Source organism: Hyaena hyaena, unplaced genomic scaffold (assembly GCF_003009895.1).
Source record: "Hyaena hyaena isolate Hyena2069 unplaced genomic scaffold, ASM300989v1 scaffold_127, whole genome shotgun sequence".
In the NCBI taxonomy this organism is placed as follows: Eukaryota; Metazoa; Chordata; class Mammalia; order Carnivora; family Hyaenidae; genus Hyaena; species Hyaena hyaena.
Window position 1 is genome coordinate 3,500,534 of NW_024080758.1, and position 13,008 is coordinate 3,513,541.

General features: G+C 49.7%; 1 protein-coding gene and 1 non-coding gene across 2 annotated transcripts; both read left to right on the forward strand.

The window, feature by feature from the left end:
• Positions 1-261: 261 nt before the first annotated feature.
• Positions 262-12,221, forward strand: LOC120235284 (saccharopine dehydrogenase-like oxidoreductase). Its single transcript, XM_039237509.1, has 3 exons — positions 262-808; positions 3,231-3,343; positions 12,108-12,221. Exons 1-3 carry the CDS (start codon positions 262-264, stop codon positions 12,219-12,221), a joined length of 774 nt encoding a protein of 257 aa, XP_039093440.1.
• LOC120235286 lies at positions 2,050-2,184 on the forward strand. The gene has a single exon (XR_005529363.1). It is a non-coding gene; the product is annotated as a U4 spliceosomal RNA (small nuclear RNA).
• Positions 12,222-13,008: the final 787 nt, after the last annotated feature.

Here is a 13,008-nt window from a genome sequence, read left to right on the forward strand (position 1 = left end):
CCTCCAGCGGCAGTAACAACTGTGTCATGACCGTGGGGGGGGGGGGCGGTCCCCAGGGGCGCGGTGCAGTCAGGGGCATGGGGCACAGGGCACTACCTGTGAGGGGGCCCCAGAACCCGTTCACCCTCCACCTGCCTTGGATCGCGAACACCCCTTGGCCAACGTGCTTGGAAAACAGCTCTTGGGAGTGTGCGGTCCGTCCAGGCAACGGAAATTTCCAGCATCTCTTGCCTTGCGCAACGCCCCGGTGCAACAACAATAATGGCTGGCGGCCGCAGGCGCCCTCAGCCCCCGGGACGGGAGACAACGCCACAGATAAGCAGCGCGGCTAGAGGCCGGGGGCGGCGCGGAGGAGGTGCGGCAGCTGCGGGCGGGACCAGGGCCTGGGACGCGGGGGCGTGTCTGTGGGCGTGGGCGTGGGCGTGGCCCAGGGGCGGTGCCGCGCGCGGGGCGTCGGGAGCGCGGCGTGCAGGCGGCTGCGGCGGCGGCGGCGGCGGCGGCGGCGGCGGCGGCGTCCACCTCAGAGGCGGTTGCTGCGCCCGGTACTGGGATCGCTGCCTGAGGCGCAGGCGCGGTGGACTCCGCCCGGCCCGGGCCTCGGCTCGCTGCGGGCTCGTCATGGCGACCAAGCAGAGGCCCTACCACCTGGTGGTGTTGGGCGCCTCGGGCTTCACCGGCCAGTTCGTGGCCGAGGAGGTGGCCCGGGAGCAGGTGGCCACGGACCAGAGCCCCCGCCTGCCCTGGGCGGTGGCGGGCCGCTCCGCGGAGAAGCTGAAGCGAGTGCTGGAGAGGGCTGCCCTGAAGCTGGGTAAAGGGGCGGGGGGCGGGTTCCGGGGCCGAGGCGTGGGGGTCGCCCGCCGCGAGCGTTTGTCCTGCAGGGGGGCGCCCCTGGGGCCCCCCGGGCCCGGCCGCACGGCCGCAGGAGGCGACGCGGGGGGCTGGTGGCCCGGCTTTGTTCCACTCCCTCGACGAAATACAGAAATAAATACGCTTCTCCTCCGTGGAATTCCTCCTCCTCTGGTGTGGCGGGTCCCCCTGGCCGCGTAGACGGGGACGCCGGCTCGCCCTCTCCGCGCCCCGCGTCCCTCTGAGCAGGGCCCCCCGGCGGGGCTGCCGGTCTCCCCGAGTCTGGTCGGATGGGAAAGTGGGGCGTTGCTTCCTTCGGGGTGCTCCGTCCTGTCCCCCTCGCCTTGCCTTTTCGGAAGCGGGCGGGAAACCCTAACAGATTTTTGGTACCGATGTTGCGGCTTTCATGTCTTAATTTCTTTTTGGCTTGTAAGAACCGTCCAGCAGGCTTACTCTTTCTTGCGCCCTCCCCACACTCCATGCGCCCCGTTCGTATTTCATTCAACATGTTTTTAGTTGACAGCATTCATACAACATATTTTTAGTGCGTGGTCTTTTCTGTGCCTGGTCCCGTTTTAAGGGCTGGGGATACAGATGTGACAGGCTGCACACATACACGGACTCTGCCCTCACGATCGCGGGGGTGGGGGAGGCACCTAATTTAGGGCTTGGTTGTATTTTGCACCCCCGCCTCCCCTCGCGCAGGCCCATAGCGCCTGTTAGAGGTCCGGGTCTACTGCGTGCTTGTGTTTTGTTTTTGTTTTTGTTTTTTATATATTTTTATTTATTTCTAGGAGAGAGAGACAGCGTGAGCAGGGGAGGATCAGATAGAGAGGGAGTCACAGACTCTGAAATAGGCTCCAGGCTCTGGGCTGGCAGTCAGCACAGAGCCCGACGCGGGGCTCGAACCCACGAACCGCGAGATCATGACCTAAGCGAAAGTCGGACGCTTAACCGACTAAGCCACCCAGGCGCCCCAGCTTGTGTTTAATCTTCACCGCAGCGTCCTTCTCATTCCACCCTGAGCCTGCTTGTGGTGGGAGGTGTAGACTGTTCTGTTTGTGATTATGTGCAGAAGATTCCCCGGAGGCTCAACTCTCCTACAGCTCTTTTTGCTGCCCCAACCATCTACCGTGTCCTGACCAAAGAGCTTGTTGGTGTTCTTTGTTTGTTTGTTTTACTTTTCCAAAAGAAATAACTTCAAGCTTTGCGCAGTGGCAGTATAGTAGCCAATGAGGTTTATCCGAGGCGCGATTATTGCTAATTGAAAACTTTTCCCAAAAGAAATAACTTCACCATTAAAATGCTTTCTTCCATTTCTTTTTCCTGCTCAAGAAGACTGTCCAAGTGCAGCCTGATTAACTACCTTGGTAATGCCTGGATTGAATTACTGTGGGGGATACACCTTGACCCTCTAGAGCCTGAATTACTTTATTGATTCTAGTTAATTCTAGTTATTTACTTGTAAACCTATCACGAGCGTTTTTAAATTTTTTTTTAAATGTTTATTTATTTTTGAGAGAGGGACAGAGCGTGACCTGGGGAGGGGCAGAGAGAGAGGGAGACACAGAATTCCAAGCAGCTCCAGGCTCTGAGCTGTCAGCACAGAGCCCGACCGGGCTGGAACCCACAATCCCACGAACCGTGACATCATGACCTGAGCCACAGTTGGACACTAGCCACCGAGCCACCCAGGCGCCCCGTGTCATTAACGTTCTTGCCTAGACTGTACTTCCTACCCCAGAGTCCTCTTTGTTCTCCTTACGATGATCTTAACCCCATTTTACGCCCATGTTTTGTCGTATGTAATTGGTTAGTTGTTGATGAGAAACTTTTCATAATGGAATTCTTGGCGGAGAGGAAAACAGGACAGTGATGTCCTCAGTGTCTAAACAATTGTAAAATTGTCAGTTTACACAGGGTTATCTACATTCTGCTTAAGGTAGTTCTTTTTTTTAAGGTCAGTGCTGTGTTTTCCTAGCAATTCTTAGTATTAACTCCGTTTTCCTCCTAGCTTTTTCTTTTTTATATCACCTAGTTTAAATTTTTTTTATCTTGTCAGTGTATTTACTGAACGTACCATTGCTGATGACTATAAAAAGGTCTAATACTGTATCCGATTTGTTTAAAACGATTTATTTCTGGAGCGCCTGGGTGGCTTAGTCGGTTAAGCGTCCGACTTTCGCTTAGGTCATGATCTCGCTGTTCGTGGGTTCGAGCCCCGCGTCGGGCTCTGTGCTGACTGCCAGCTCAGAGCCTGGAGCCTGTTTCAGTCTGTGACTCCCTCTCTCTCTGACCCTCCCCTGCTCACGCTGTCTCTCTCTCTCTTTCCTAGAAATAAATAAAAATATTTTTTAAAAAAACCGATTTATTTCTTATTTTAGGAAGACCGACGCTGTCGTCTGAAGTTGGAATAATAATTTGTGATGTCACTAATCCAGCCTCACTCGATGAAATGGCTAAACAGGCATCTGTTGTCCTCAATTGTGTCGGACCAGTAAGTAATCAGCCCTTTTTTGTATCAGAACAAACAGTCTATTCATTTCTAGCAGAATCTGGTATTTTATGTTCTGGAGGAACATAAGGGCAGGGAACAGAAGAATTGGTTCAGGGCCTCTGCTCCATCCGGGGGAGTTTTGACTTCCAGTGAGGAGCAAACGGACCTGACTACAGTGTCCTGAGAGGCAGGCCAGTCCCTCTGACACCAAACCCAAGGAATGTGTGCAGCTTTGGTTACTGGTTACAGCTGTAATTGCCAACTTTTTTTTTTTCTTACTGTATGCTTCTTTTTTTTTTTTTTGGTAAGTTTATTTATTTATTTTGAGGGATACTTGCACTCAAGTAGGGGAGGGGCAGGGAGAGAGAGAATCCCAAGCAGGCTGTGCACTGTCAGCACAGAGCCTGACTTGAGGCTCGATCCCGCAAACCGTGATCATGACCTGAGCTGAAATCAGGCTTAACCCACTGAGCCACCCAGACGCCCCTCTTATGGTCTGCTTCTTATGTAAAAAAAAAAATGTTTGCGTGTGTACCCCTGCCATGTTTTTTATTTACCTGTAAATGATATTCCTTATTACTGTACCAATATATGTGTTAAAGACATGTACAGAAATAGACTAGAAAAGGATTCATTTATTCAACAAATATTTATTGCACACAAACTGCACTAGTGAAGGTCCCTGGGACATAATGGAGAACTAAACTACAAATCCTTCGTGAGGGAGACAGAAAGTAGGGTTCTCAGTAGGTAATGAAAGTGCGGTGAAGAAAAATAAGGCAGGGTAAGGAGATAAACTGTTAGTCAGATGGGTGGTCAGGGAAGACCTCCGTGATAACTGACATTGGTGTAGAGACCTGAATGAAGTGAGGGGGTTAAGCTATGGGAGCATTTGAGAAGAATGTTCCAGAGGAAAAGCAGGTACAAAGGTCCTGAGGTGAGTGTGCATTTGGCAAGATTGAGGAATGTGAGGGAGGGCAGTGGGGCCCCAAGCAGGGCCAAGGTGGGAAGTTAGGTTGGAGAGGAACCCGCCAATTAGGCCAGAGGGTCTGACGGGCAAGGTCAGGGTTTGAATTTTCTTCAGTGTGGCAGAGTCTGAATGGTTGAAAGCAGTAGCAGCTCCTAAGAAGAGGTGGTAGGGGGCCGATGGGTGAGGGGTCCCAGCAAGCGGAGCACAGCATGTGGTAAATGGGTGGGATCCGAGGGTACTCTCGCTACGTGAGGGGGACACCCTTGGCCTGTGCAGCAGGGGGATGTTGGGGACATTTACGGACCTAAAGAAGCCATCACAGTTGGCAAAACCTTTGAAAACTAAGCATCTAGAAGGCTCATGATAATGTTTTCAGTGAAAGCAGGAAGGTTTTCTGACTATCAGTTAAACTGTAGTTAAGTTGTTTGTTTAGATGAATCTCACTCCCGGCTAGGTTGGATTCTGTGCTCTGTGGCTCCCGTCACTCTCTTAGACATGCCCTTGGGCAGCCTTCTTGCCCTGCCCTGCCCAGAATTCTGGAAAAATCCAAACCCGGTTACGCCAGCCCCGCTTGCTCGACCTGAACAGGAACCCGTGTTATCCGGTAAGCCAGTACCTCCGAGTGTCTGAAGACACCCTTGATGACAGTCCTACTTTAAGTATGTGGTCACACACCTCATGGGCGGCTTCTGTGCCTTAGAATCCGTGCCCCATCGCCCCAGACTGCCCTCTCCCCCGACACAGCAGTTTTACAGCTTCTCTCCTCACCTTTGAAGCCTCCCGTCCCTCTTTCCCCACTCTGATGATTTCATTTCCTTTCCTTTTCTTCACCGTCACGAGGAACCCCCCCCCCCCCACTGCCTCATGGGTGCAGGATTTGGGGACCTTCTGTTTACCGTCCCACGCGTTTCTGTGTGTTTCTTTTTTAATTTTTTAAGTTTAATTATTTATTTTGAGACAGAGATAGTGTGAGTAGGGGAGGGTCAGAGAGAGGGAGAGAGAGAGAATCACAAGCAGTGCAGAGCCCGATGTGGGGCTTGAACCCACGAAACTGCAAGATCATGACCGGAGCTGAACCCGAGAGTCAGACGCTTAACTGACTGAGCCACCCAGGTGCCCCGCGCATGTTCACTATCCCATTTTCCCCCTTGGCTGTACTCTTTCTGTCCACACACAAATAGGTGATGACGTCTCTTATTTTAAAAAGGACACCTGTCCAACGACTCCATTTTTCTGGGCCCCCTTGCTAGCAAAACTTGAAAGAGTTCCCTCTCCTTGCTCCGTCCGCTTCCTCGGCTCCTGCTCTCCCCTCCCCCCCCCCAGCCACCCTTGCCAGGCTCCCGTAGGCCACACTGCTTCAGTGACATCTCTCCGCTCTCACTTTCAGGCGTTTGTCCCCACCCCTCACGTCCTCCCTCCTCTCTGCATTGGGCTTCTGGCCCTTTCCTCATTTTCCGTCTGCCGACCGGCTCTGCCGCCTTCCCCTCTGTGGGATCTTTTCATCTTCCTCTAAGCACCTGAGGCCTCAGAGCTCGAGCCTTGCAAACTGTTCTGTTTACACTCTCGAAGCCAGCTTTCAAAAAATTAATGTTGTAATAAAAGATACATAACAAAAAGTACCATTGTAACCATTTGTAGGTGTACAGTTGAATGGCATGAAGTACAATGACAGCGCTGCATAACCATTACCGTCTTTTCTCCAAAACTTTTCATCATCCCAAACGGAAACTCTGACTAGGTCAGGTTTTTTTTAGTTTATTTATTTTGAGAGAGTGAGAGAGAGAGCACACATGGGCAAGGACAGGGGAGGGGTGGAGGGGGAGAGAGAGAGTCACAAGCAGGCTCCAACATTGAGGTCTATCCCATGACCTTGGGATCATGACCTGAGCCGAAATCAAGAGCGAGACGCTTAACTGACTGAGCCACCCCGGTGCCCCCAGTTTTTGTTTTGTGCGTGTGTTTTGTGGTGTTTTTTTTTTTTTTTTTTAAGAGAGGTCTTTGGTGTGTCCTAACTTTCCTGTATTGAGCCAGTATTTTATAACAGTGTAGTGCAGATCAGGTTAGTGAGTTGAGGCTCAGCAGTAAGAAGAAAAAAATCAGGTAGCCTAGAACAGGGAACCAGTGAATGACACATAATATGGATAAGTCCTGGCTCATGAGACTTCTGTTTCCGTTAGATACATTTGTGTAGGGGCTGCTTTGTGAAGTGAATTTCTTAGCATGGCTTGTGGTCAGGAAGGTTTCAAAAGCCATGGCTTTAGGGGCGCCTGGGTGGCTCAATTGGTTAACCGTTGGACTTCAGCTCAGGTCATGATCTCACAGTTCGTGGGTTCGAGCTCCGTGTCGGGCTCTGTGCTGACAGCTTGGAGCCTGGAGCCTGTTTCGGATTCTGTGTCTCCCCTTCTCTCTGCCCCTCCCCTGCTTGTGCTTTGTCTCTGTCTTTCTCTCTCTCTCTCTCTCTCAAAAATAAATAAACATTTAAAAAAAAAAAAAAGGAAGCCGTGGCTTTGAATGCCGTGTGTGTATGCTGACGATGCCTACGTTCCTTCGGGACTGTAGACACAGCCACCTTCTTGATGTTTCCACCTGGAAGGCTCATGTGGTCGTCTCAAGGTTTTGTCCCCTAAACACCCGCTCTCCTTCCTAGGCTCCACTTGGATTGTTATTTTCACTTTGCCTGTTTCTTTCAAGTTTCATAACTTTGAATTCAACACGTTTCAGAACTTGTTCCTTTGCAGATATTTTTTAAGCCCATGTGTCCATTTTGTGAAGGTTTATTTAGTTAAAACCCAAGTGACAGCTGTAAAACCACTTAGGCACGTGTAAACAGGCGTGGGGCTGGAACACACTGAACATGAAGGAACAGGGGGTCCCGTGGCCCCCGTTCCTTGGCAGCTCCCCCACGCTACCCTCAGGATACCTTCCATGTCTTCCATTCAACGCGGGACCCAGGAAACCGGCCAGAGTCACTTCGTGTACTGACTGCTAATAAAACTTCATTTATTTCTTCGTGCTTCCTATGGAAATTAGCACGAATGAGCAGACTGGTACCTCCATAACTGAGGGGATGGTTCTGTGGCCCCAGAGGTCAGCGTGGCTGCTGGGGGGTCACGGGGGTAGACGGTGGAGCCCCAAGAGCAGGATTGTGGTTGCGACCCATAGCGCACCGGCTTCCCTAGGGAGAACTGTCTCCTCCGAGATCAAGGGTTACTACTGCGTGTCCATTTGTAGAAAACCCCCAAAACGTACTAATCTAGGGGTGTTAGCACAGAGGTCTGCTCCTCAGTTGTGCTGGAGTGCAGCGTGAGGAATGGGGGGCCATGGAGAAGGGGGGAGGGCACGCTCTTTCCAGAAGGAGCTGCCATTATTTAAAAAAACTCCTTAATGCTTTACTGCAGCTCGCTAGTACTTATAGAGGACTCGAGCGGCAGACCGCTTGCAGCTCGCTAGCTGCGCCGGGGCAGTGACCCCACGGCTGGGAGGCTGAGGCTAGAGCCAGCCTGGCAGCCACGAGCAGGGAGGGTGAAGAAATTGCGTGTTTAGGAAACTACATGGGGCGCGCCTGGGTGGCTCAGTCGGTTAAGTGTCTGACCGACTCATGTCATGATCATACGGTTTGTGGGTTTGAGCCCCACGTCGGGCTCTGTGCTGACAGCTAGCTCAGACCCTGGAGCCTGTTTCAGATTCTGTATCTCCCTCTCTCTCTGCCCCTCCCCTGCTCACACTGTCTCTCTCTCTCAGAAATTAAAATTTAAAAAAAATTTTTTTTAATTAAAAAAAAAAAAAGCAAAGAAACAACACAGAGTTTAGAGCTTCTGGAACAAAAAGATTAAGGGACTGTGCCATGCCCTGAGGCTTGAGCACTTTCCGTGACATGCCAAGAAGTCTGGACCTTATGCTGTAGGAATAGAGGCATTGCAGAACTAGCGAATGATCTGTGTGTGGGGGTGTGATGGAGCACGTGTGTCCTCAGATTTTTATTTTAGAATAACAGTTTGGTTTTTCTTTGGCAATGGGGTAAGTTTGGTTGCAGCAAAACTAGTCACTGTCTGCAGTGAACTGGATGACAGGTGGCAAGGGTGTGAACTCAGACTTGGAGGGGTAGAGGGGAAGCTTGGTAACTTCCAGGGTAGATGGAGTCAAAGACAGCGGCTGGGTCTCTCACTCAAGGATGCGGGCGATCGTGACAGACAAGGACACTTAACGCGTGCTCCTGCTAAGCTGTTTGTGTTGTCCTATTTCATCCTAACTACAGCCCCGGGACGTGGGTGCTGTGACTATTCATCTTTTTTGATGAAGAAATCGAGGCTTAGAAGGTGAAGTAACTTGCCCAAGTTCGCCCAGCTAGTGGGCTCAGAGCCAGGACTTAAGTCAGGCTCGACCTTAAAGCTCTGGACACCCGTGCTCGTCAGCCGTTTGCACGGTTCTGTCTCCTCAGGGTCCCTAGTGGCCCCAGGTCAGGACAGGAATGGTGAGTAGGGCCCCGGCGGGCTGAGCCACCGCTGACACTCTAATCGCTAGGCCTTAGTCACCTGTGTTTCGGAGTAGTGGAGGGAAACAGACTTCGTAAGAAAGATGATAAATTTGATTTTGGTTATGTTGAAACTGAGATGTCTGCTCAGTATTCTCTTTTTTTTCTTTTTAATGTTTTATTTATTTATTTTGAGAGAGACAGTGTGAGCAGAGGAGGGGCAGAGAGAGGGGAAGAGAGAAAAAATTCCAGGCAGGCTCCGTGCTGCCAGTGCAGAGCCCAATTCGGGGCTTGAACTTACGATCCATAAGATCATGACCTGAGCCAACATCAAGAGTTCTATGCTCAACCGACTAAGCCACGCTGGCGCCCTGCTTCCCCAGAGTATTCTTGAATAAAGATAGGAAATACATATCATATAGCAGAGTTGTTACTATCTTTTTAAGTAAGCAAGGAAATCAGGGTGAAGACAAAATAGGGGAGGGAAAATGAAGCCAAAGTAAAATTAGTTTTATGCACAAATCATGCCCCATCTCCTGTGCTCCTGTTGGTCCTGAACTTTCTAACAGAAACCAAAGACACGGAAGCATCTGCTAGCAGTTCTGGAGACAGAGGTTGAATGTCATCAGGATACCTGCTGTAGTTGACATCAGGAGAGTAGGATTTCCAGGGAGATTCGGCAGTCCTGGTGTGCGCAAGAATCACCCACAAGGAATGTTCCTGGGGTCGATCTCCAGAGACTCTGACTTGGGGAGCCTCTGGCGTAGGATGGGGTAACCAGCATACTGAACAAGTCATCTAGGTGATTTTAACGCAGGTGGACTCCTGGCCAACTTAAGAAACTTTGGGAGAAAATAAACAAGAGAAAACCCCCAAAAAGTCTTTAAATGAGTTTCAAAGAGGATGTGTTTAGATCTTAAGTATTAACCCAAGATGAAAAAGAGCTTTGGGGCACCGGGGGGACTCAGTCAGTTAAGCACCTGACTCTTGATCTCAGCTCACGTCATGATCTCAGGGTCATGAGTTCAAGCCCCAACTTGGGCATGATTTCTTTCATTTTAATCTCTATTTCTATTTTATGTTTGTTTTGATTTTTTTAAATGTTTATATTTGAGAGAGAGAGACAGTGCACGAGCAGGGGAGGGGCAAAGAGACAGACACAGAATCTGAAGCAGGCTCCAGCCTCTGAGCTGTCAATACAGAGCCTGACGCGGGGCTCGAACTCACGAGCAGTGAGATCATGACCTGAGCTGAAATCAGGCGCTTAACCAACTGAACCACCCAGGCGCCCTATTTTATGTATGTTTAGAGTATATGCCGGTCGAGCAGCCTGTGTAAATGATCTGTGAGTAAATTCATATAGCTTGGAGGTGATGGATTCAAGGTGTGAACTTGCATCTGGTCGCTTTGAAAGCCCTTACTTGTCCCATGTACCATGTTGCCTCAGAAGCTAAGTGCTTTAGTAATTTTACATGGTTAATGCCACAGGAGGGACTAGAACTGAAACAGACATCCCAGTCCAGTAATTCCAATGTCATTTGCTGTTCTTCTTCTCTTTTTTTTTTTTTTTTAATGTTTAGAAAGAGTAGAGCATGAGTTGGGTAGGGGCAGAGAGAGGGGGAGACACAGAATCTGAAGCAGGCTCCAGGCTCTGAGCTGTCAGCACAGAGTCCACCGCGGGGCTTGAACTCATGGACCACAAGATCATGACCTGAGCCTAAGTCGGACGCTTAACCGATTGAGGCACCCAGGCGCCCTATCATTTGCTATTAAGAAGGGGAAGGGGATGTGGAGGTAATGCTTAGGGAGTCAGGTAGTGAGGATAGCATGTTTGACCTACTTGAAAAGATCAATCCTTACATCTGCCCCGTCTTTTCCTTTAAGTGTTCCTTTACTTGTTTCTGAAAGGCTAGAATTAAAAAACAATATTCTTTTGCTTCTAGGAATGAGAAAAGGGAAAAATTTGCTGTGCATCTTTTTAAATGGGACCAACTCTGATGTATTAGTTATTATACATTAACAGTTTTGTTTTGGGGGCACCCAGGTGGTTCAGTCGGTTAGGCGGCCAAACTCTTTAATTTCGGCACAGGTCACAATCTCCTGGTTTGTGAGTTTGAGCCCCGTGTCAGGCCCTGCACTCACTGTGTGGAGCCTGCTTCAGATCCTCTGTCTCCCTCTTCCTAGCCCTCTCCCACTCACGCTCTTTCTCAAAAAGAAAGAAACATTAAAGAAATTGAAAAAAATTTTTAAAAAATTTTGCTTTGATTCCTTGAGTTTGAGCAGCCTATAATTTGGGTGATCCAAAATCATGTAAGGTCAGAATATGTACTGTGTCCAAGGTTAAACTTACCCCCCTAAACCTTCTCCACTTCCTGTTTTTCTTTATTTTGGCTGATTTACCAGTCACCCCCATGCCCATTGCTCCCCATGTCCGATTCATCAGCAGGCCCAGTCGTTTCTGCGTCTTTAATGATCTCACGCTTAGTGCATCCTCTCCACAAACCCCCTCCCCCCGAGCTGAGCCCTTCGTCGTCCTCACCAGCCAGGGGCTTTGTTTCCCAGGACAGCACGCGGACTGGTGCGCCTCCTCTGTTAACCTTACACCACTGTCCTACTTCAGATGCCCCAGGAGGGCCGAGTGACCCAGGAAAGATGGGGTTCTGGCTAGTTAGCGGGGTGCTGGTCCTTGTGGATCGGGCCATCGTGTTTCTTCCCAGCCCGTCCCGTCACTCCCTCTCTGCCCTGTGCCTCACGTGTCCTTCCTCACACCTTTGCACATGCTTTTTCCTTTATCTGGATTTTTCTTTTTTCTGCCAAATCCTTGTTCTTCAGAATGCTTGCAAATAAACCACTTATTCTAGAAAACTTCCCATTTTGTTTCCAGTCAGAGGTAAGTGCTCTTTCCCTGCTTCCATCGCTCCTTCCTTGGGAGCTGTCACAGTACAGTCACGTGATTTTCTGTTTATCTTTCCGCTACTTTATTAATATTTGATTCTTTTTTATGATTTTAATATTTTTAAACTTTATTTCAAGCAGGAAGAGAGAAAGAGGGCGAGTGAGTGTGCAGTGGAGGGATAGAAAGGGAGAGAGAGAGAATCCGCATTGTGAGCACAGAGCCTGATGTGGGGCTCAGACTCCCCAACCATGAGACCATGACCTGAGCTGAAATCACGGGTTGGACAGTTAACCGTCTGAGCCACCCTGGTGCCCCTTAATATTTCAGTCTTGATAACCAAGACTACTTGCAAAAGACAGTGGCATTTCATTCATTTAAGCTAACTGAGTATGAGTTAACTGCTGGTTTCCTTTATCCCTCCCCTCAGTATCGATTTTATGGAGAACCCGTAGTGAAAGCATGTATTGAAAATGGAACGAGCTGTATTGACATCTGCGGAGAACCTCAGGTACGTCGAATGGAGAGGAGGAAATGGAATTAGCAACCCAACTTCCTGTTAGCGTGGAAAATATTCAGTGCCATTTTGCAGACCTCTTTTAGACTTGATGCCCCCACCAGACAGATGGTGTTCCGTGCATGGCACGAAGGGGAGCCTGATGGGAAGGTCTCTTCCATTTTCCTGAATTTTTTTCTTCCTCACCACCTCACTCATTTCAGGTCTTTGGTAGGTAGGCTGTGCTGAATTTTATAGCTACGGCAAGAGCGAATGGAATTAATTGCAGTGGTGCGCCATGCACAGATTCTTAGAATCGCACTTCTGTAACTTTTTCGTAATGCTGTCCCTTTTTGTAAACAGACACCTTTACAGCATTGAAGAAAAGTAAGCGTGAAGTCCTCTCAACCTGAAAGTGTTAGGTGTTCACACTGAGTGCTTACCACCCCGGCACTGTGCTGATTAAGCATTTATGCGATGTGAATTTTCAGCCTTCCTGTACAGTAGATGTCGTCTTTCCTGTTTTGTGAACAAGGAAGTCGAAGCTTAGGAAGGTTAAGTCATGTGGCTCAAAGTCATGCAACTAGGAAGTACGAGAACCAGGACTTGAGGTTTGCCCTATTGCAGGCACGCTAGTGAGCAGCAAGCTCCACACCTTCTTTAACTGTCACCTCGTGGCCCTGTAGTCTCTGCGGGTCACCATCACCAGTGTGGCAGTATCGTAACGTGTCGGCAGATACTGGGAAAGTGTAAATTACCAAAACTGACCGCAGAAGACAGAGAGGTGCCTGGCTGGCCCAGTCCCTGGAGCACGCTACTCTTGATCTCGGGGTTG

What these genes read in the sequence shown, in the direction of transcription:
- LOC120235284 (XM_039237509.1), top strand. Translation starts at nt 262, where the DNA reads ATGGCTGGCGGCCGCAGGCGCCCTCAGCCCCCGGGACGGGAGACAACG. An exon ending in GAGGGCTGCCCTGAAGCTGG is followed by an intron (nt 809 to 3,230) that starts GTAAAGGGGCGG and finishes TTCTTATTTTAG; the next exon opens with GAAGACCGACGCTGTCGTCT. An exon ending in TCCTCAATTGTGTCGGACCA is followed by an intron (nt 3,344 to 12,107) that starts GTAAGTAATCAG and finishes CCCTCCCCTCAG; the next exon opens with TATCGATTTTATGGAGAACC.